A 24,900-nucleotide genomic window follows, 5' to 3' on the forward strand; every position below is an offset into this window, starting at 1 on the left:
TCTCTTCTGTTTCTTTGTGGTGGCGGCCTGCGGCACCACCACCTACTCAAAGCATCATGATGCACCAACATTGATGGACTGAAAGCTAGAAGTCTATGTGACCATCATCATCAGGTCCTTCCATGAAAACCCTAAATACAAAGAGGACTGTTTGACTTATGTTAGGTAGATTGCCCAGAGGGGACTGGGCGGTCTCGTGGTCTGGAACCCCTACAGATTTTATTTTTTTCCAGCCTTTGGAGTTTTTTTTTTTTGTTTTTTCTGTCCACCCTGGCCATCGGACTATTCATTTTGTAAAGCACTTTGAGCTACATTTTTTTGTATGAATATGTGCTATATAAATAAATGTAGATTGATTGTCTAGAATAGGAGTTTTAGTAAATAGTCAAATTGGGATCATACTGGGAAGGTCATGTTTTACTAAACATGCTGGAATTCTATGAAAAAAACAACAAAAGCATATGATCAGAGAGTTGCATGTGATAATATTTATCATGATTTTCATAAGGCTTTTGATAAAAAGTACCACATAAAAGGTTAGGTGATCAAGCTACAAGAAATGGGAATACAGGGAACGGTCTGGAAGTGGGTAACACAGTTGGCTCAGACATAGGAAGCAAAAGGCAATGGCGAGGGGACCTTTTTCAGAATGAAGTTATTTTAAAGGAGGTGCCCCTCAGGGGTCAGTGCTAGGACCACTGCTGCTCTTAATAAACAAACATGATTTGGACAAGAATATTACTAATAAACCAATTAAGTTTGCAGATAAGTGCAGATCATGTAGATTCAGCTGAATTGTTACAGTGGGATTTGATTAGCATACACATATGTTTGAATACACAAATGGGAGGTCTGAAACTTGAAAATGCACCTCATGAGAAGGACCTAGGAGTCGCAATGGACTCTTTACTATCATCAGACAGTGCACAAAAGTTATTAATGTGTGGAATATAGTGCAGTTATGTCAAAGTTATTTAATGCACTAGTGAGGTGGCATCTGGAGGAATATCCTCAGTATTTATCTCCATATTACCAAAAAGACATAGCAGCACTAGAAAAAATCCAGAGGACAGCAATTAGGCACATTTCTGGCCTAAGAAGTGTGAGATATGAGAAGAGAGCTGAACTTTTTCAGTTTAAGCAAACAGATTAAGAGGCGAGTGTTTAAAATTACAAAAAGAATTAGTATGGTATATCTTAGTTGATACCTTAAATACAACAACAAGAAGAACACAGGTAAACAACTGGAAACCTGTTAAGGGCAGATTTCACAAATGTTTGAAAGGTTTTCTTGGCAAAAAAAAAAACCAAGACACACATAGGATAAAATTATCAAGTTGTGTGGTGGAGAGTAGGACATTAGGGACATTCCTACCTCAACTTGACGTTAATTTAAGTAATCTAGTTGCATAAGACAGGTAAGTTTGTTGGGTTGAATGGTCGGTTTTCAACAAAACTTTTCTAATGTTGTAGTGAGTATGTGTGAAAAAACAAAATCACAAAAACTAGAAACTTGATGTTCAGCTTCATCAATGGTGGTCATAGTCCATCTTTAAGTGAAGCATACCCTGACCTTGCCATCCAAAATAGCTACAACTGGTAATTTATATCCTCACAAGGTATCTGGTGACCAACAGGAAATGCAGCCCGAAAGAAATCTGAATATATGAGCACGTGCTTTAGCAGAGAAAAGGCACTCATTGAAACTCTTTATTAAGCCAATTCGCCAAAATTTAGATCTCAGTGAAATCTATTCTTATTTTGTTTACTACTTATTGTGATAAAAGGTGACAGTTTGTTGAACCAGCTCATCAGCAGGAGTCTAAAGGCAACAGTAGACAAAACAGGCTTAAAAAAAAAAAAAAAAAAGAGTGGCAAGTCAAATGGCGAATGTGAAGTGGAGTTATTAGCATCTTGACTGCTAGCCTTTAGGCTCCTGCCGGCCTGAAAATTCAATTAAGCAGCAAAGGAAAATGGATGGATGGAAAGAATGCATGAGCATCAAGTAAGATGCCCGTTATGTGCACTTAGGGTAAACTAATACAATAATCTGATACATACTTAACAGAATTTATAAATGGGATATTTATCATAGTGTACACATTAGATAATTTCTCATTAGACTAACACTTTTATCGTATTTTATTGTGCTGCCAGCTGCAATACTACATAAGACATCTTATAATTCATGATTTTCACCTTCACAGACTCAGCACGTGAGGTTTCAAGGTACAGTGGATGAACTGGCAGCAGGCTTGCAAGGTTTTGGATTTAGGCAGTTACCAGGTAGGTTCCCATTTTTGAAAAGTTACAGGCCTTTGCAGCAGCAGCATAGCGTACAGCATAGGTTGAAAAACTGCAGGTGTAGGAGACATTACTAGAGTTACATTGCACAGACAGGTTTTGGCACAAAGCTGTCTTCAGTCTATTAGGCACTCTCGACCCTGAGAGGATCACGTTAAGTTTCATTGGTGAACTATCTTCCTGCGGCATACATAACCGCTGAAAAAATGTCAGTGGTTACTTCTGCCACGGCTGGTCAATGGCATCTCTACTCCTTCTCTGCTCATCCTGTTCACCTTGGCTGGCCCATTTGGTTGTACATCCTGAGAGAGTTGGGGCTGCAACAGGTCAAAGAGATATTATTTCATTTGTGTGTTCATTTCTTTTATAAAAATTACATCAACTGCTAATCCAAAGACATTTTACATAAGCATCCTATTTCAAAGTACCTTATGAAAAAGCAAAACAGGCTGTACATTGAACCAACTAACTGCCCTACATTCAAGTTTCCCCATTTTTCATGGAGTGGCCACTTGAAAGCTATGAATACTCATCTTCATTAAGATGACCAACGTTAGTAAACAACGACCCATACACTTCCAACAATTAATGCTACATTCACATAAAATGGGACAGAGGCACATGCCGAAGTTGGAAATGTTACATGAAGGTTTTACAGTTTTATGGCTACCAAGCAAACAATTCACATACAGTAAATGCTATTTGAATAAGCCAATCTGTGATGTAATGTTGAGTCTCATTCCATTCAGTAATATAGAAAATAATAATCAGATGTCCCATAAATAGCAGTTTTGTGGACCAATTGTGTGTGTATATATATATATATATATATATATATATATATATATATATATATATATATATATATATATACATATATATATATATATACACACACACACACACACACACACACACACACACACACACACACACACACATATATGTATATTATAAAGGCAAAGCCCTCACTGACTGACTGACTCACTCACTCATCACTAATTTTCCAACTTCCCGTGTAGGTAGAAGGCTGAAATTTGGCAGGCTCATTCCTTACAGCTTACTTACAAAAGTTGGGCAGGTTCCATCCATCCACCCATCCTCTTCCGCTTATCCGAGGTCGGGTTGCGGGGGCAGCAGCTTAGGCAGAGAGACCGAGACTTCCCTCTCCCCGGCCACTTCCTCCAGCTCTTCTGGGAGAATCCCAAGGCGTTCCCAGGCCAGCCGGGAGACATAGTCCCTCCAGCGTGTCCTGGGTCTTCCCCGGGGCCTCCTCCCAGTTGGACGTGCCCGGAACACCTCACCAGGGAGGCGTCCAGGAGGCATCCTGATCAGATGCCCGAGCCACCTCATCTGACTCCTCTCGATGCGGAGGAGCAGCGGCTCTACTCCGAGCCCCTCCCGGATGACTGAGCTTCTCACCCTATCTTTAAGGGAAAGCCCAGACACCCTGCGGAGGAAACTCATTTCAGCCGCTTGTATTCGCGATCTCGTTCTTTCTGTCACTACCCATAAGCTCATGACCATAGGTGAGGGTAGGAACGTAGATCGACTGGTAAATTGAGATTTTTCACCACGACAGACCAATGCAGAGCCCGCATCACTGTGGATGCCGCACCGATCCGCCCGTCGATCTCACGTTACATTCTTCCCTCACTCGTGAACAAGACCCCGAGATACTTGAACTCCTCCACTTGGGGCAGGATCTCTCCCCCAACCCTGAGATGGCACTCCACCCTTTTCCGGCTGAGGACCATGCTCTCGGATTTGGAGGTGCTGATTTTCATCCCAGCCGCTTCACACTCAGCTGCGAACCGATCCAGAGAGAGCTGAAGATCACGGCCTGATGAAGCAAACAGGACAACATCTGCAAAAAGCAGTGACCCAATCCTGAGTCCACCAAACCGGACCCCTTCAACACCCTTGCTGCGCCTAGAAATTCTATCCATAAAAGTTATGAACAGAATCGGTGACAAAGGGCAGCCCTGGCGGAGTCCAACTCTTACTGGAAACGGGCTCGACTTACTGCCGACAATGCGGACCAGGCTCTGACACCGGTTGTACAGAGACCGAACAGCTCTTATCAGGGGGTCCGGTACCCCATACTCCCGGAGCACCCCCCACAGGATTCCCCGAGGGACACGGTCGAACGCCTTTTCCAAGTCCACAAAACACATGTAAACTGGTCGGGCAAACTCCCATGTACCCTCCAGGACTCTGCTAAGGGTGAAGAGCTGGTCCACGGTTCCGCGACTAGTTGGGCAGGTTTCATTTAGAAATTCTACGCGTAATTGTCATAACTGGAACCTATTTTTTCATCCATATACTGTAATAGACTGCGGCTCGATGGCCGTGGGAGGCGGAGTTGCGTGTCGCATCATCACGCCTCCCAAGTAATCGAGTGCCTGCCCATATAAGGCCGTCTGTCAGTGGCAATCCAATAGAAACACTGCTGCTAAATATTCACGGGTGAAGGACTGTGCTTATGCAAATGAAGATGAGATGGTCAGGGTGGTGTTTGGCACAAACTCAGCAAAACTGTGAGAGAAACTTAAGTGCCGGGTCTTAGCTAACATTAAATAAAGCTGTGGACATCGCACGAGATGGCACAAGCACAGCTGGGAACCTTCAATGCATGTACACGAGCGGCTCACGTGAACTGACGCAGTACGCAGACAAAAAGCAACAGTTCCAAAGAGCGCTGAACAAAAACTGAATTACACAATTGAGAAGGAAGCAAAAAAATATGAAGTGTGTGACGCATACAACTATATTCATAAGTGCAACTACTGCGGAAACAAAGCACACGGTGGAAAAAGTCAATGTCCAGCTAAACGAAGACAGTGTAAAAAAAACACGTGCATGCAGTGTGTCACATCTCAGATAAAGAGGAAGACGAGCGGTTTATTGATGCAGTAAGAAACGAATTGATGAATGAAACCGGTTATCTTTACAAATTTTGACAAACACGGAATGTAACTTGAACACAACACATCCTCCAAATATGAATCTGATTGAAAGAAATAATGATAATCAAATCCGTGATGACAGCAACACTCATAACAGTCACAAAACAATTATATTGACAATCATGTTACATTATTTTTAAAATGTTCCCTTTTCTTTTTCATACTTCTCCGCTGCGAGCGCGGGTATTTTGCTAGTACTTAATACAGGGATGGGCTATCCATGAACTGCCCAAACTGCTAGAGAAGGACGTGACTACATCTCCCTGAGTGGGATGCTATCAGAAGCTCAGTGACGTTTCAGTCACTTGAGTCCTCCAGTTCAGACCTAGCGGACAACAGTCTATTATCCCTGAAAGCTTGTTTAGTTAGAAACATAAATTTTGTCTTGATTTAACAATCCATCCATTCTCTGTGCCGCTTTCATCCTCCATAGAGCCGTTGGAACCTGAAGCTCTTTCCAGCTCCTTGGACAAAAGGTCCTTGCTGGAAATGCTGTCCATCATGGTGTACAAAAGCACATTTTAAGCAGACAATTTAAAAACATTTATTTTTTTACACTTCTCTTCACCAAGATTGGATTATTTAGAGACTAGGGGGCTTCATCCCCTGTTCACTTCGCTCGCCAACCCCCAGGCCTGCACTAATGCGTCAGCCACTTTGCACCTCTGGATTTCACTTTCACCAAACAACAAATTTTTTATTCTTGTGGATACGCCTCTTCATTGGGATGAAACACTACTTTTCCCTGATGGTAAACCGAATTAGACGATCTACAAGTCTCCGACTTAAAGTTTAAATCCGAACAATATATTTGATCTCTTTTCGCTATTCCATTATTTCACTGAGTAATAATTTCCGTTTGTTTGCATTAATACGATCTTTACTATCTTTATTATTTTTTGAGCCTTTCGAATTTTAGTACTTTCATTATCTTTAACCTGCTCTGCATGTATATGGTGCCAACGTTTTTGAATACGTTACGACATTCTACTTTGTCATCTTTTATTTCTAGCCCCAGACGTGGTTAAATCTCTTGGCACAAAGTCTCGTCTCACGGGACATGAAAGTATTGCTCGGAAAATGTCAGGATTTTTTTTATTAAAATAGAGAGATATCAGTTAGTGCTCAGTAATAGGCAGACACTTTTACCCAAAAATAATTTACAAAAGCAGGACACACAGTTCAGGGTTTTTTCTTTTACCAAAAACCAATGGAGCACAAATTGTTTAGGTGACTTGATCAGAGTAATTATAAATTAATGGGAGATGGCAATGTACTGAGCAACCTCCTGGATTAAAGTCCTTTTCCATTAATACTGTCTGTCAATTAACCTAATTTTAATCTATGTGATGAGTAAAGGAACCCATAAATCCAGTCACAAAAATCACATTTCTAAATTAAGCTAGTGATGCGCTCAAGGGAAAAATTCCTCTCATTCATTCAATGTGCAACATTTTAACATGTACTTCTCCATGGGTCTCTTAGAAGTTGCTTAGGTCACTCCCTTACATGTTAATCTATCTCTTTTGCTAGCAGGGTAACTCACAGTGCGGCCTCGGCCTGAGAAGACAGTAGTCAATCCGGTGCTTTGACGGACATGCCTCAGGGACTTGCCAGCCTTCAACTCGGTGAGTAATTCTGGACTACTCAATGACGGCATAGCTGGAGAGAGAGGAGGAAGCAGATGGAGAACGAGAGAGGTCTGTTAGTAGAGAAACTCTTGCAGGAAAGTAGCAATGAGAGAGACGAGATGATCAATGGTTACAATGGGGAGGAATCAGCAGCTTACTGGAAAAACGTGTCTTATATGAGAGCTGGGAATTTTAAGTGTGTGTTTAGCAGATACTAAAAACATTAAAGCATGACATATTTGGACATGAGGCTGAATGTCCAGGGTTATAACAAGCACTGAATGGTTGATATACTGGCAGAGAAGAGGCACTTTGGCATAGGGGCACTTAGTACATAATGGGTTACACTGTTACACATGAGTCAGCATTGGGAAACTTCAGACTGTGAATTTCCCCTTGGGATTAATAAAGTATCTATCTATCTAACAGTGTGAATGTCAAACTCAGCCATGGTAGGCAAAAACTCTTCTTTCGGCTTCTCCAGTTAGGGGTTGCCACAATGGATCATGTTTTTCCATATCTTTCTGTCCTCTGCATCTTGTTCTGTTGCACCCATCACCTGCATGTCCTCTCTTACCACATCCATAAAACTTCTCTTAGAGCTGCCAGGGAAGAGGAAAAGAGGAAGGCCTATCCTTAGCATCCTTCTCCCAATACATCCAGCATCTCTCCTCTGCACATGTCCAAAGCAACGCAATCTCACCTCTCTGACTTTATCTCCAAACTTGAGTTGATCCACTAATATACTCATTTCTAATCCTATCCATCCTCATCACACCCAGTGCAAATCTTAACATCTTTAACTATGCCACCTCCAGCTCTGTCTCCTGCTTTCTGGTCAGTGCCACCTTCTCCAGCCCATAGAACATAGCTGTCTCACTACCATCCTGTAGACCTTCCCTTTCACTCTTGCTGATACCCGTCTGTGATAAATTACTCCCAACACTCTTTTCCACCCATTCCACCATGCCTGCACTCTCTTTTTCACCCATCTTCCACACTCCCCATTACTCTGTGCTGTTGATCCCAAGTATTTAAACTCATCCACCTTCGCCAACTCTACTCCCTGCATCCTCACCATTCCACTGACCTCCGTCTCATTTACACACAAGTATTCGGTCTTGTTCCAAGGACCTTCATTCCTATCCTCTCTACAGCGTATCTCCACCTTTCAGGGGTCTCCTCAACCTGGTCCCTACTATTACTACAGATCACAATGTCATCAGCAAACATCATAGCCCACGGGGACTCCCGTTTAATCTCATCTGTCAACCTGTCCATCACCATTGCAAATAAGAAAGGGCACAGAGCCAATCCCGGATATAGTCCCACCTCCAACTTGAATGCATCCATCACTCCTACCGCAGACCTCACCACTGTCACACGTCCCTCGTACATATCCTGTACAACTCTTATGTACTTTTCTGCTACTCCCGACTTCCTCATACAATACCACAGCTCCTATCGAGGCACCCTGTCATAGGCTTTCTCCAGGTCCACAAAGATGCAATGCATCTCCTTCTGGCCTTCTGTAAACTTCTCCATCAACATCCTCAGAGCAAACATTGCATCTGTGGTGTTCTTTCTTGGCATGAAACCATAGTGCTGCTCACTAATCATCACCTCACTTCTTAGCCTAGCTTCCACTTCTTTCCCACAACTTCATGCTGTGACTCATCAGTTTTATTCCACTGTAGTTACTGCAGTCCTTCACATTTCCCTTATTTTTAAATATCGGCCCCAGTATACTACTTATCTACTCCTCGGGCATCCTCTCACTTTTCAAGATTTCATTAAACAATCTGGTTACAAACTCCACTGCCATCTCTCCTATGCACCTCCATGCTTCCATAGGTATGTCATCTGGACCAACAGTCTTTCCATTTTTCATAGCTGTCCTTACTTCCTCCTTGCTAATCCATTGCACTTCCTGATTCACTATCTCCACATCATCCAACCTTTTCTCTCTCTCGTTCTCTTCAACCTACCCATCACCTCCTCGTATCCACTAATTCCTTCACCAACATGTCAAATGAAATCCGCTCCAATCACCACTTTCTGTCCCTTGGGTACACTGTTCATCACTTCATCCAACTTACTCCAAAAATCTCTCCCACCCATTGCACATCCAACTTGAGGTGTGATGATGAATGTTGTTAGTGCATATGCACCGATATTTCCAGCTTCATAATCATTACAATGCCCGACACTTTTTTCACCTCCAAAACACTCTTGACATACTGTTCCTTCAGAATAACTCCTACCCCATGTCTCTTTCCACCCATACCATGATAGAACAATTTGAATCCACCTCCAATATACCTGGCCTTACTCCCCTTCCATTTAGTCTCTTGCACGCACAATATATCAACCTTCCTTCTCTCTATCATATCTGCTAACTCTCTTCCCTTACCAGTCATACTGCCAACATTCAAATTTCCTACCCACAGTTCCACTCTCTTTACTTTCCTCCTCTCCTGTCTCCGGACACGTCTCCCCCCTCTTCTTCGGCCAACAGTAGCCCAATTTCCGCCAGCACCCTGTTGGCTAACAGTACTGGTGGCGGTCATTGTTAACCCGGGGCTCGACTAATCCAGTATGGAAATTTGTATTGTTGTCCGCATATTGATTTGGCAAAATTTTACACCGGGTGCCCTTCCCGATATAACCCTCCCCATTTATCCGGGCTTGGGACCGGCACAAAGAAACACACTGGTTTGTGCATCCCCTGTGGCTGGGTTCATGGTAGGCAAAAACAAGATAGGGAAATTAATGGCAAGATAGAACATTGTAACATTTCAAATTGATTTCTACAATAGAAAAACTGTCTCTGTTCTATAAATTCTGTAGCTGCATGGTAACAATGAAATGGGCAATGCAGCAAGGCCCCCTTACATTGTGCAGATGCAGGGATCCCTTTTGACGAGTGCGGTCTAAGCAACTCAGCGTCATTGTCAGGAGACTGAGGTGGAGTTAGGTCATCAGCAGGATGGAGGCCCTGCAGAGGAACCACAATGCGTTCTGGCTGTGACTGGAGATCACCCTTTGAGGAGGGAGGAGTAGGCAGCGTCTGTTGGGAGATATGAGATGGTGACACAAAAAGACAGGCATTTCCAGCACTATACCATTAGGGTAAATGTTTAAAAATTATCCTCTTTAAAGAAAATGAAGGATTACACAAAAAGAGATCTTGATACCATTTGAGAAGCTCTTGTGACGCGCTGCAGTTTGACTCTGCTTTTTGATAAATTACATAGTGCACATAATATATAGTGACATACAAACCAAACTGACAGGTATATCGGAGAAGAATAATGAATGAAGAAGAATGCAATGTGCTCAACACTTTTCATCTGCTGCTCAAACCACAGCCTTTATGTTTTTATTTACAAAAGTAGTGCTTACTTCCAATTAAAAAGCAAACATTACAAATAAAATAATCATTTAAAGACAATATTAATGGATCCATAAAATGCTTAAAAGGGTTTGGCATGCATCACAAAAAACATCTTTCATATTTTATTTTACATCACATGAAGTTCAATAATGGGTACTCGGTGTTTGACACAACAGACACACTCTCACCTTCTTATACTCTTCATTTACTTTTCTTTCTTCACATAATAGGTCAACATGACAAATACAGTCTGTGATTTTTCAGGCAAGGAAAACAGAACTTTCAACATAAGACTTATATACTCCCTAAGCATGGAATGGAAACTTGTTGCCTGGTGATTAGCACATGCAAGTAAGATTTTTAGCTGTACTCCGCCCAGGTGACAACTTTATAAACCATATGAAATGCACATAAGAGTTTATTAGTAAAAACCTTCAGAATATAGAAAGAAGTAAAAGTTATATGCTTTAAATGTAGGTGGCATTTCAATTGGCACCCAAGTACAAGACCTAGCACTGTAATAACCAATCTTGGGATCTTTCACAGCAACCACCAGTACAAGGCACTACTAAAAAAAAAAGGATGCTTTGCAGAATTACAAACCCTTAGTAGAGTTTTTTGATGCAAATGACAAAATACAATTAAATGCTATGGAAATGCACAATTTAAATATATTTCTAAAGCAGCCACCATTACTGAGACTTTACAAAACCAAACATATATTATAATGTAACTAGCCGACGCCCACCGTAGCATACGGTGGTGTAAGAATAGGAACAGAAAACGGTGAGAAAGGAATTCAGAAGTCAAGAAGAAAGAAATACTTCTTGAAAGATGCAGTTGTGAATAGGTGTTTTGCTGGAGATGACAGATCAGTCGAAAGATCTAACCATAGAAAAAGCCACGTACAACAATAGTTTTGTTGCATGTATCTTGGACTTCCTGGAAATGTGGACGGTAATATGATAATTTTGCCTACACGTACGTTATTTTCAGCCTTTGCTTGCAGTGCGTCCGATAGTCCTTCGTATTGCTCCACGTGCAGATCTTGTTGATGTAAATCGGAGATAGTTGAGACGCGCACCCTCTGTTTTAACATACGCATCTACGACGTACTGTTGGAATAGTTTGCCACTGGAATGCAAAATACTAAATGTATTCCTCATTGATAATCTGTACGCGTAAAATTGGCATTGAGTAAGCCTGATTCGGTTGGCAGTTCTTTTATCATGAACATGTAGTAAATTTTTGTGCCAGCCAATGTCTCCGTAAGGGTAAATCATAGGATCGTAATTCATATTGAGCGTGAAAATCTGTTTATAGGAGTTGTCTCTGGGATAGATGCAAATGACCCTTTCGGCATGGGGTTCGCCATCTTCTCCGACGAAAATCGCTGCAACATCGGTGTGACATGTCGGGGCATTGTATCGTCGTAAATCCTGCCCAGGGTTTTCCTTGAAAACCATTCGTACAGATGCTGTTGGATTGGACTGAGTGATTTCATGCATGTGTTTGTATGATTTAGTGAAGGGTTTGATGGTTCTGAGCATGGAATCTAGCTGGAGAAGTAAATTTTCGTTGCATGCAGAGTTTGCTTTATATTGTAAGCGTACTTCATTAGCTTGCGCTGCGTCAAAAACATACAGCTGTCCATATCCTGGAGAGGTAGAAGTGTTAGCGTATAGTGGAGAGATTTGGTGATGAATTTGCCTGTGTATTTTAAAACAGTATGGTCCTGGAGGTTAAGTTATCTGTGGAAGAGGACGAATAGGAATCAAGAAATGCCGTGCTAGCAGGACCAGTTTTTATAGTGCTAGCAGGACAAACCTATTATAAATAAAATAAATTTCTGTTCTGGTTCGTCCTGCTAGCACATATACATATACAGTGATCCCTCGCTATATCACGCTTCGACTTTCGCGGCTTCACTCTATCGCGATTTTTTTCTCATACACGCTTACGTCACTACGCATGCGCTTTCTGAGAATTTTTATCTAAGCCCTACGATGGCTCCTAAACGTGCTGCTTTTTCTAAGCCTTCTGAGAATAAAACTAAGTGCCCGAGGAAGATGCTTACTATCCAGAAGAAGGTGAAACTCTTGTATATGATTAAAGATGGCAATACCCTACAAAAGCCTCCTCACGCATGTGAAAAGACAGCGCCAGCAACTGCCTATCAAGATGTTCTTCAGCCGCGCACCCACTGCCTACTCCTAGTACTTCTTTAGCGGAAGAAGACAACAACGCACCTGCTGAAGATACTGCACCACCTCTGAAGACTCTCCTACTGAGGTCGTGCCTTCATAGGTTAGTGGTTGTGTGCAATTAAATGTACAGTACAATAATCTACTATAGAAAAGCGTTCGGGATTGTCCTTCCGTCCCATGAGTGCAAAGTGTAGTAGTATTCCGCTTATTACAGACTTACTACTTGCGGCTTGAGGTACGAAGCGATGCGATGTGAGCAGAGTTCTGGTGCTCTCATCGTTCCCTTGCTTTTGTGCGCGATGCGCTGGAAAAATAGAAAAAATTATGTCTCTGGAAATAATTAATGTTGATGGAGTACAAATGCCTCACCGCGTAGTAAATATCAGGGAGATGGTGCTTGCTTATTCTCATCTATAGCTTATTTAGTGCATGAAACTCCATCTTTAGCGGTACAGATTCGGGCTGACATTGTACGACTTTGGACAGGCACTTGAGGGGATAAAAAAAAAAAAAAGATGTTATGAATGGACACTTTGATGTTCTCATTCTCTACACTTACATGCCTGATGTACACATGGAGCGCACAATAATTGAAGATAAAAGTCGGTCGCCTTAAAAGGCGAGTGCGCCTAGTAATATGATATTTGTAACGTTTTATATGTCTTATTTTCTCTTATTTTGTCTAATATATTGAGTAATACGAGTGTAATGGTGACTAAAGGGTGTCGTTTCATGTCTAGAGGGCTCTAATAATGTTAAAAAACGTATTTAGAAGGTCGTAAATAGGTTTTCTATACTCTAACCGCGAAAATATTTGATTTATAAATAAAGAATCCTACTTTTCGAAAATTAATTTATCACGGTAGAGTCTGGAACGGATTAACCGCGATAAAGGAGGGTTCACTGTATGTATGTATATGTATATATATATAGTGAACCCTCCTTTGATATATATCAGTTTGTAAATCAGATTCAACTATCCATAAGGAAACTGTGTACAGTACAAGCACTCTTGACAAGATGAAGTGTATGCAGTTGCTTTCATGATGAAAGGTTTTGAGCAAAGCTACCAACCATTAACAATTAGCCAATTAACAGTGTGTAACACCACAGGGTCCAAAATCCCACATACGAATATTGGCATAAAGTACTGACCATCTGATTTTGAGAGAGAGACACTATCTCTGCATCTGTTTAACTTCTGAACTATGACAAACCATCTTCAAATGCACTTTTTCCTTGCAAAAGATACATCTTTGGACACAAATCTTCAGTTAAATAAAAAGTGACACTGGTGCGAAGCTTTGTGACTTTGAAACAAAGGTGCATATGTTTATTCTGGCTTTATATCCAGACTTTGCTTTTATTATTCTTTTTTTACTTCTATTATTCCATCCATGCATTTTCAAAACTTGTTTATCTAGTGCAGAAACACGGGGCAGCTGGAGTCTATCCCAGCATTTTTGCTAATAAATATTGCTAGGCTTGAGACCTCTGTACTTTTTCTTCACACCTTGGGTGATCAAAGTAATAAAGGAAATAAAGGACACCTGGTGTGGTTAAGTTGCCACTTTTTTCCCCACAGGGTCAGTGGCTGAGAAATGACGCCTTCAATAGTTAGCAGCACAGGATGGAGTGATGTGTCATTGGCGAGTGTACAGTGTCTATGGGACACCCAGGAACACCCATCGGCTCTGCTCAAGACAAATCCTGGAAGTCCTTTTCTGGAGTACTGAGTAGGGGCTGAGTTAGGTCTCTGCTGCCCATGATTAACTTGTGTGTAAGTGTGGGAATTTCTGTGTGAGAAAGAGAGAGAGATAAGTTTAATCTAATAAGTCCTGCTTATATTGGACAAACACACATCCAGCTTTATATATATTAGAGAAGAGAGAACAAAGACATTTACACTAAAGTGTAGGTCAAAGATCTTTACAAATAGAGCAAGAAAAAAATGAAATAAAAATATACATAAATAGAGGACTCCCTAATGGAAATTAAAGAATAAGTTTGGTATTTTTCAAGTCAAAGTTGTTTCTTCACAATCATATTAATTTGCCTCATGAAACTGCATTCTAAAGTGAAGAATATTTCTTATACTTTAAAACAGAACTAGTCCGTTTTTGCATTTTATAAATGGTACTAATGGATATCAGAATCCAAATGTGATGAAAAGCATCAAAACTTAATACATTAATTTTTAAAGAAACTAGCGGGCTTTGCCACCTGCTCGCTTCGCTTGCCAGCCCTTGGGCCAGTGCTCAGGCACTCATGTATGGGGATGCGGATGTACAATTTAAACAGATAGTTATTTTGATAGGAATTGTTACAAATGAATAATAGAACTAACTATTTTACATTACAGCGAGTAATTAACCGTATTAAAAAATAGTAAAATTCAAAAGTAAACTATATTTCATTTTGCTTTAAAGTTATGTGTTGCGTTATACGATTTTGTTCTGTTTGGATTTGAAATTAACAAGCAAATACTTTTTAAAGTACACTAACTGTAAAACTTCATTAAAAACTTTTTTTAAATAAAATTTTCCTCAATATCGCATTGAATTTTGATTCTGTGTTTGGACTTGCATCATGACAATGCAACATATGACTGCCCATGAGTGAATTGTTTCTTTCCCTCTAATTAATAAACCGGCTTTTTCAAATGTTTGTCTCTGTGATTTGTTAATTGTCTTTGCAAAAGCTATTCTAACAGGAAACTGTTAATGTTTTAATACAAAAGATATATCAAGATCTCCTTTCGTGTCTAAGTGTCAGGACAGAGTGGTGGCTCCGAGGCTAAGGACCTGCACTGGTATTCCGAAGGTTGCCAGTTCAAATCCCCGTCATGGGCAAAGAGAGATCCTACTCTGCTGGGCATTTGAGCAAGGCCCTTAACCTTCAATTGCTCCAGGGGCGATATACAATGGCTGACCATGAGCTCTGACCACAAGGGGTATGCGAAAACTAACAAATTCCTAATATGAGAAATTGTATTAAAAAAAAATAATAATGTAATCCGCGGGAGATGAACTACATTACCTTTCTTGGATACATCCTACTTTCAACAGTAATTCTGGTGGTGGAAGACTGTACGGTGTTAACCTTTTTAGATACTCTTCATGATATTGTAAGTTGTTGTTTTCATTTTCCACACGATCAGCACCAACTGTTTCAGCATAGTCTATTTATACGCATTTAACCAATCTGCCCTGTAACCGACTGACAATTTTCGCGTTTGACTTCATTGTTTCTCGGTGCTAGGATTGCCCGTTATAAGATGGCCAGGAACCCTGTCCCACCGGGATGCCTGGAGGAAGGAGGAACCAGGAGAGCGGCACTTCTTTTCCCTGGGTAACAGCACTTCTGGGACACCAGTGATGGTTTATGCCTGGAGTGCTTCCGGATGCAAGGGCAACACTTTTGCCACACTGGGGAATGCTGCTGGAAGTCCATCATCAGGTACCTGGAGCACATCCGGGGGTGGATAAAAGGGGCCGCCTCACTCCATTTGGGTAGCCGGTGTCGGAAGGAAAAAAAAAAAAAGTGCCGCTCTCCCGGTTCCTCCTTCCTCCAGGCATCCTGGCGGGGCAGGATTCCTGGCCGTCTAGCACACCGTGTACTCATTTCTTCTGTTGATAACTCTTTAGGATGAAATTTTTCAATAAGAGTTGGACAGAAGTCTTCTTTTATTGAGAACTTAAAGTGAGGATAACGTAAAAATTTATAAGAATTTAAAGAGCAGGAACTGTGTCTGTCAAAAGCATTCACACGAATGAGAGGCGAGAGGGCCATGTGCGTTGGATATTGTTGAGAGTAGGGCGTGACTTCAAAAAATCTCATGGCCAAAGGCTCGTCTCGTGGGACTTGAAATTATCTCTTTGAAAAAGTCTCGTTTCAGGATTTCCTTTTATAATAGAGAGAAATGTTATTGAATTTGAGACTACACACAAATTGAAAAGAAAACAAAAAAAAAAAAAAAAAAAAAAAATGTATCCATGTTGTTTAAAGAAGAAAAAATCAAAAAGCAAAACATTGAGATTCAGCTAGTTTAAAAGGAAACCTATTGGGCACTTTACTACGCTGCACATCCTCCTCTGTAGCAGCCATTCAGGGCGAGGGGCATGGCTTCACCCTAAAAAGCCACCGTCAAATGTAATTATTGACAATATTCATGATTAGGTAAAGATACGGCCTACTGCCACCCAGTATCAAAAGGCATGCGTATGTTTCAGTGGTCTAGCAAGAAAAAGATTGAGCATACATGTAGATAACAATCATGTGACAAGAACTGAACAGACCTTATAGGCATACATTTAGTTTTAATTGGGTTAATGTTTTGTAAGTTCAGATATTCTAGCATAGGCAGCATGATAACAGAGTTATCATTCTTGCCTCATAGTACCAAGGTCTACATCAGTGGTTCTCAACCTGTGGGGCGGGCCCCCCTAGGGGGGCAAGTAACAACAGGGGGTGTGAAGATGTGAAAAAAGAAAACTAGAATCAAAAATATGAAACCAAAACAAATTAACAAACTACATTCTGATACTAGAATAATAAATATAGGAGTTAGATAAATGCAGATAAAAGTTAAATAGGTATAATAAAATATGGTCTACTTTAAAAAAAAAAAAAAAAAGAAAAAATGTTAGGGGGGTAAAACTGTTATGAAAGCTCGGGTGGCAAATACTTAAAGGTTGAGAAACGCTGGTCTACATGGAGTTTACAGGTTAACCCTGTTTAATTTTGCATTTACTGGTATTAGTGAGGGTCAGCAAGTTTACTCACTCAAAAACATCCTTAGTTATTTTATTACCATATCCTCAACAAGAGCGACTCACCATACATTAAAATGAAATTGATAACTGGTTGGTGGTGCTTCAATCTGCTCTATCACTCACCGTTTTTTTTTTTTTCATTTTTAGATTACTCAACACTGCCACGCAAGTGCAACATACAGGTGGCATTTGTTAAAAATTGTAATGTAGTTTAATCACTTTTAGCTCAGATTTACTGTTATTTAAATGAAGTACGATGAAACTCCAATGTGGGTTCCTTATTAGCACCGTGTTCCACAGAATTAAACTCACTCTATAGGCTATGTAAAATAACAATGAATGTAACGGGTGTAATGTTTGGCCTGTTTGGGGGAAAAAAAAAAAAAAAAATAGTCCTATGATTTCAGCGTGCATCTGTTTTGCTGTTACAAGACATGGCAGAACATTACTGCTGAAGAAACAGAATTAGAGAAACAAAAAAGTGGGATTATAATCAGAACAGAGCTTGGTTGAGGGTGGGGATGTCATGACTCCATCCACAGCACCAGCAATGATCAGATAAGCGAACAGAAAACATATCCTTACCTCAAGAAAAATAGACCCGAGAATCTGTAATAAAACTTATTTCCAGTTTACTTTTGTTGTCACAAGAATACTTTGGAAATTGAGAAGGCATTTGTCTTAAACAAAAACTTCTGTTAATACCAAATAGACATTCCGTAAGTATTATGGCTTCTTTTAACACCTGGACCAGGGTATCAATCAGCCCCATTACAAAATGAAAGAGAAGGCTATTTATTTTTTTAAATTTAGAAAATATGCTTCACTTTGGAATGCAATTTCATGTAGCAATTAACACATACAATGAAAGTGAAGAAATAGTTTTGAATTCAGTTGCAATTTAATTTACCTTAAAGGATAAGTGTGAGTCAAACCTAAGTAGTCTACAGATCTCACAAATGTGTCTACTGTCTACCACTCAAACATATTGTGCCTTTTACATGAAACACCATCACAACATTTTGCAAAAGACAGAACACACCACAATAGCTTGCACATCTCCATGTATAACCAGTTGGGGTGCTTGCTCTCTTAAGGCTTCAGTCTATAGCAAGAGGAAAATTCATATCATTAACAAGACTCTTCATTGATCCTTCATTTTTTCATCCACTTAGCTCAATTCTGGGCCACAGGGAGGCACCCCCTATCTACAATACACACTTACTGTACACACCTCCACACTAAATCATAGCCACAAGTTAAAGATCATCAAATCAATCTAACACTTCATGTTTCCTCCCACATTTCAAAGATCGATTATCTGGATGAAAAGTGTCAGTGGACTGGGGAGAACATGCAGCTTCATACAGACTTTGACTGAGCCAGTCCCTGAAGCTGAATGGTAGCATGATTTTCTAGTATATTTGTAGTGTGCTTCCTAGCAAAAAACCACCCTGAGACTTAAAAATAAATAAATAAATAAATAAAACAAAACAACATGTATTCACCTTTCACAAAAACTAGTCTGGCTTTTAATATCCATTGATTTCTTTCAGCATCTAACGTTAGGCTGGCTTTTCCATTTGCAGATGCACGATGGCTCAGCTCTTACTAAGTATATATAATACAAAGAAACATCAGCCATCTAAAATTCTCACATAGGTCAGCTACTTTCAAATTTTATACTCCAAAGATGCACTTTGGAAGGGAGCTCCAATCAACTGACAAATAGCCGATTGATCTTTAGGTTATTAAATGCCTTTTACAGAAAGCACCATCACAAGTCAAGTCAAGCTGGGGAGCATGCACTGGTACAGGTCATTGCTGCATCCACTATATGCCGAAACTCGGGATCCTGGTTGACAACCCCCCCAAGCAGGCACACGGTCCAGTCCCACCCTCCAGAAATGACCCTCTATCTGTTGCAGCCGGGTGTTACGTGGGTCACGCGACCCCTTGGCCTGGTCCAGCCACTCGGGTCCCCAACAATAAGGATCTTACGAGCCGGATCACCCACTGGGAAATGCGCCACATGGCCGTAATCGACGCTCCCTCACAATGTAGGTAATGTGCCTCATTCAGGACTGCTCATTCGACACAAATTCAAACCAAAAGGTACCCAAGGATTTTCCGGAGAGACACAGTACCAAAGGAGACCAGTCTTCATCTCAGGTCACTGGATAGCGTTCATGTCTCGCAACCATATAGCAAGACAGGAAGCACCAGGACTCTCAAGACTTGGACCTTCATCCTTTTGCATAGTAATCAGGAACTCCACAGCCCCCTTTCCAGCGACCTCTTGATCCCCCATGCTCTCCCAATCTGTCTACTGACTTTATAGGAAGAGTCACCAGAGCCATAAATGTCACTGCCAAGGTAAGTAAACCTCTCGACAAGGTCAACACTCTCTCCACACACACACTGCTGATGGCTGTGCCCAAGAGGTCATTAAATGCCTGGATCTTGGTTTTTATCAGGACACTCGCAAGCCCAGACACTCAGACTCCTCGCTCAGTCTCTAGACCACCCCGATCAGAGCCCCCAATGACTCCATGAAGATCACAGCATCGTCAGCAAAGTCAAGATCCGTGAATCATTCTTCACCAACAGATGCCCCACAGCCGCTGGACCCCACAACCTTGCCCAACACCCAGTACATACAAGCATTGATCAGAGTAGGAGCAAGAACACACCCCTGATGAACCTCAGAATCAACTGGAAAAAACACAGAGGTCCTGCCTCCACTCTGCACAACACTCACAGTACCAGTTTACAGGCCGGCCATGATATCCAGAAACCTCGAGGGAATCCCACGACCCTTCAGGATGTCCCACAGGGCAGCTTGATCAACTGAGAAGAACACTTTGTGAAAAATCGACAAAGGCTGCTAAGAAACTCTGCCGATATTCGCATTTGTGCTCCTTGATAACCCTCAGTGCCAGGATGTGGTCAATGGTAGACTTCTTAGGTGTAAAACCAGACTGTTCTGGCCGCTGGTAGGCGAGCAAGTGATCACGGATCCTATTGAGGATGACCCTAGCAAGGGCCTTACCCGACAATGAGAGCAGTGTTACCCCCCTGTAGTTGTCGCAATCCAGGCGATCACCATTCCCTTTCCAGACAGGGATGACAAGTCCTGTTTTCCAGTCAGTTGGGATGATGACAGTCTCTCAAATGGAAGGAAAGATTGCTTGCAATGCCAGGAGGATAGCCTTACCACCAGGCTGGAGAAGTTCACCCCAGATACCACAGATCCCTGCAGCCTTTCCCACCTCAGCTGGTTCATTACCTGTGCAATCTCAATAAGATTGAGTGGTTCACAGCTAATTGGAGGATCAGCCTCAAGGACCGTGAACCCAGAGATATCCAATGTCCGGAGGATCAGCTTTGAACAACTGCTCAAAGTAGCCAGCCCAGCGGGTTACAACTGCAGTGTCATCCGGAAGGACCATTCCATCAGCTGCCCTGACTGTGACTTTTCAAATAACAGATGCAGATGTGCGTAATGCTTTGATTCCTCTGTAAGCAGGACGTGGGTCGCTAGACCACAGATGGTGTGTCAGTTGCTCACAGATTCCTCTAACACACACCTCTTTATCTGCCCTCAGAGCCCTTGCAGCTAACCTTATCAGTTCCCACTACAGACCACAGTTGCCATTGAGTCGTGCACTGCGACTCCTCTCAATGATATCCAGGGTGTCCTGCAAAATGAAACGCCTCTGTCTGGGAACACCGGCAACATCAGCACAACCCTCAGCAACCTTCCGGGTCTTGTCACAGAAGGTCTCCCACATCACATTAGGTCGTACCAAAAATCTGAAAGCTCCTCATACAAACTGTGTGCAAACTTATTAGAATCAGTCTGGTCTTGGAGTCTGGCCAAGTCCAAGCTCATTTTCCTAGTAGGTGGGAACCTACTGGACCTAAGCTAGATCCTAAGAGTAGCAACAACAAGTCTGTAGTCAGAATTCACACACTGGGCACTTCTGTAGACCCTGCATTTTTGCAAGAACCTCCAGCATCTGCCCACGAGGATGTGATTGATCTCCTTCACTGCACCACCAGTATTGGAGTACCAAGTCCAACGATGTGGTACTGGGTGCTGGACCCAGGATCTAGTGATTTGCAGCCCCTGACCTTTGGCAAAGTCAAGGAACACAAAGCCACTTTCACCATGGTCACCAGACCCATGGGGGCGGAGTCAATCCTCATAGCCAGCCCCGTCAGTGCCAGTGGCTGCATTGAAGTCACCCATGGCCAGAGGAGTGTCACCTCGTGAGCACTAAACAACCACCGAGCGAAGCTGCAAATAAAATGTCTACCTCGCTGAGACATTATTCACCGCGGTCAGAGCATACACAGACAATAGACAAGGCAGCACCCAGGGAGTGCCGTAATCCGAGTCTCATAATACGCTCATTGAAAGGAGTGACATTGGACACCATCGGAAGAAGCCAATCTGCTACAGTAACAGCTACTCCCCAAGTATGATCGCCATCAGACCGATAAAATGTGTATCCACCATCACAAATACTTGATAAAATAAATGACACGGGAATGAGACAAACAAATTGTCAGGTCCATATCTCTTTAAAGTTTAGGCTCCCACCAGCCATTGCACAACTACAATAAATATGAAGACCCACACCCACATTCTGGATAAGCTGGAACCAAGGAGCCACTTTTACCAAATGGCTTCACAGCGGCAGGCAGTCAGCTACATCAAACTCCTCAGAAGACCGTTCTTGCAACGATCTGGACACTTCATTCATACAAAATGGAGTGCCACAGTATGAGAGGCACTCAGGGCCGAGTTCATCTTACCTGGTTATCTTCCATTGTTCCTTGAGACAGGCAGGGCCTGTGGTGCTAGGAACTGAAGACTGTATGTGTCAGCTGTTGACCTGAAAGACCAAAGAAAAAGGTTCACATTATGTGTTACTCTAGATGTGATGAAAGTCTCAAAAGGGGCTAGTTTAGTGTTAAGTAGAAAAGGCACAATATACATGCTTGTGTAAATCTGTGGGGCAACTGTGGGGCAGTACTCTGTTTTGGAAAAGTGGTGCTGCACCTTCACACCACCAGTGGGGCATTGGTGTACCCTAAGCCAGCACACTGTGGTAAAAATTAGATGAGCAAAACACACACTGATGTGACTAACATTTTCCTGTCAATCACACTCCAGTCCATTGCAAACAGGGAGCCATTTAGGACATAAAAGGCCAGCACTTATTAGAGACAAAAGATTTGATCTTGAAAACAATATACCAGTAATTCTGAGAAAGCCAAAATTCAACCTGGTTCATACTTTCAAATCCAGGAATAGATAAACAGCTTAAAAAAATAAAACAATAATAAAATAAAAACAAAATTGGGAGTGGTCTCCCTTTGACTTTCTTGTATACTCGGATATGTGATGAATATTTGAGGAGTAAACCACAAGACAATGATAATATAAAAATATAATTTATATTAAAGAACCAACGACAACAAATCAAATTAATAATATACTGAACAACTATTATAAAAGTAAAATTCAATAAATCGGACTCTGCAGCTGCATGAAGAAAAGGTAAAGTACAACTTCCGGTTGACAGAAATACCCCAGAAGTTGATAGAAATCTACGTTTTGTACCCAATACTTGTATAAAAAATTTCGTTGACCTAAGTGAAAGCATACTCAAGTTATTCTGCTTACATACACACACACACACACACACACACACACACACACACACACAAATTCTAAAAATGGTATCTTCAGACTCAGGGAGATCTAATATGTAGAGATTCATCAAAATCTCAAAATGAAATTTTTGGAGGATTCCAATATGAGAGTCAGGGAGCTCTAAACCATCAAGATTCATCAAAATCGTTGGGCGATTACATTAAAAGAGCTGACAATTGGCTAAACCGAAAATACAGCACTTCTGTGGCCCACCATGATCCCTTATAATGAAATGCAGATATAATGAAGGAGTTCAAATGGCCCAGGGAGAAACTGTTGTGACCTCCACGGTTATGCAGCCAGCACTATACCATGCCTAAACCAAACCATTTTACTTCCACGTGCCATGAATGACCTGTCAATAGCAGCACAGACATACAGCACTACAAATGGTGAGACTGTCAGCTGTCACAATGGACATTTTTATGTATGTCAGAGTGTTGTAGTACAGGGTTGGTTCTTCCTGGTTTGTGGGGTGTTTCTATGCCCTCCAAGGGTTCATGTGAATTTCAACATAGATGCGTTAGCTTTAAAAGGAATCATATTTAGATCTGAAGCCAGGAAGCAATTCTTATTCAAAGGAGTGGCAGGAATCTGGAACAAACTAATCAATCCATGAAGATGAAAAAGAAACCTTCACAAGTAACTGGATGAGATATTGGGGCAGCTTAGCTATTAGCTAAACAAATAAGCTCAATGGACCAAATGTTCTCCACAACATCTTAAAGTCTTTCATATTAAGTGGACTGTTGAACCTTTTTTGCCCCAATTCAGGCCTTATCGTAGGGCTGCCACCTTGTCCAGAATTAGCTCCCACAGAACAGACTCAGGCTCACCTTTAATGGAAAATGAACAACAAAATTTGAACTCATTATTAGAAGTGTGCTGCCTGAAATTGTTCTTACTTCCCAAAGTTGAAAAAGTAAGGAATATCTAAAGTTTCCTTCTGATTGAAATTACTTTTACTATTTTATTTGCTAATCTCCATTAAAAAAAAAAAAAAATCTGAATGCTAATGGTCTGTATTTTCTTAAAGTGCTGTAACATGGCAGCTTCCAATAAAATTACTTTTATTTAAATTTATTTAACTGACACTTGTATTCATATCATAATACAGTTGCTTCTGTAGTTCTAAATTAAAAGCAGGCCCCATATGCTTGTCTCACAGATTCATAGTCTCATGTTTAAATCCAAGGCTTTCTTCACTGCATTTGTAAAGTTTAGAAAATTAGAATAAATGAGATGGGCATCAAGCATTAAATCTAACAAGGTTGTCCATCCATCAACAGGACTGTACAAAGTAACATCAAGCCAAGATCTGAAAGTCCCTAAAGTTGTGCTATCCAACATGCTACTTGGTAAATTATTCAATGTGTCTATGGTTGTTTGCGTGAAGAAAAACTGTGTAACATTTGTGTAAAATCTGCCCTTAAGTTTCCAACTGCCTCCTTGGGTTCTTGTTCTAGAATTCCTTAAATTTTATTTTATTTTTTTTATATAAACACTTCAACATCATATCTCTGATAGCTTAACTTCTAAAGGTTAATCTCCTTCAGTCTCTTCTCAAAGCTCACACTTCAGTCCTGAAATCAGTCTAGTCCTAGACCTTTTCTAGTGTTTTGATGTCTGTCTTTTTTGTAATAATGAAACCAAAACTGAACACAGTACTCTGGATGTGTACAGTTTGCACATCCCTTCCATGTCAAAGAGTTTCAGTCTAGATAGATAGATACTTTATTAATCCCAAGGGGAAATTCACATAATCCAGCATCATACTGATACAAAGAAACAAATATTGAATTAAATAGTAATAAAAATGAAAAAAAAAAAAATAAAGCAGACAATAACTTTGAGTAATCTACAGTAGTCTACAAGTCTACATCGCTTAC

The 24,900-nt window shown here is 41.1% G+C and overlaps 1 protein-coding gene across 11 annotated transcripts in view; it reads right to left on the reverse strand.

Annotated features, from left to right (window-relative positions):
• Positions 1 to 2,124: 2,124 nt before the first annotated feature.
• LOC120525120 (espin-like) overlaps positions 2,125 to 24,900 on the reverse strand; it is a 41,272-nt gene continuing 18,496 nt past the window's right edge. For all 11 annotated transcript variants that reach the window (XM_039747155.1, XM_039747147.1, XM_039747157.1 and 8 more), the window contains 4 exons: positions 22,108 to 22,187; positions 9,800 to 9,974; positions 6,820 to 6,935; positions 2,125 to 2,621 (listed from right to left, as the gene is read on the reverse strand). In XM_039747155.1, the coding sequence (XP_039603089.1) occupies positions 2,514 to 2,621; positions 6,820 to 6,935; positions 9,800 to 9,974; positions 22,108 to 22,122 (414 nt within the window). In that variant the 5' untranslated portion in view covers positions 22,123 to 22,187 and the 3' untranslated portion in view covers positions 2,125 to 2,513. The remainder of the gene's footprint in view (positions 2,622 to 6,819; positions 6,936 to 9,799; positions 9,975 to 22,107; positions 22,188 to 24,900) is intronic.

Source organism: Polypterus senegalus, chromosome 3 (genome assembly GCF_016835505.1).
Source record: "Polypterus senegalus isolate Bchr_013 chromosome 3, ASM1683550v1, whole genome shotgun sequence".
In the NCBI taxonomy this organism is placed as follows: Eukaryota; Metazoa; Chordata; class Cladistia; order Polypteriformes; family Polypteridae; genus Polypterus; species Polypterus senegalus.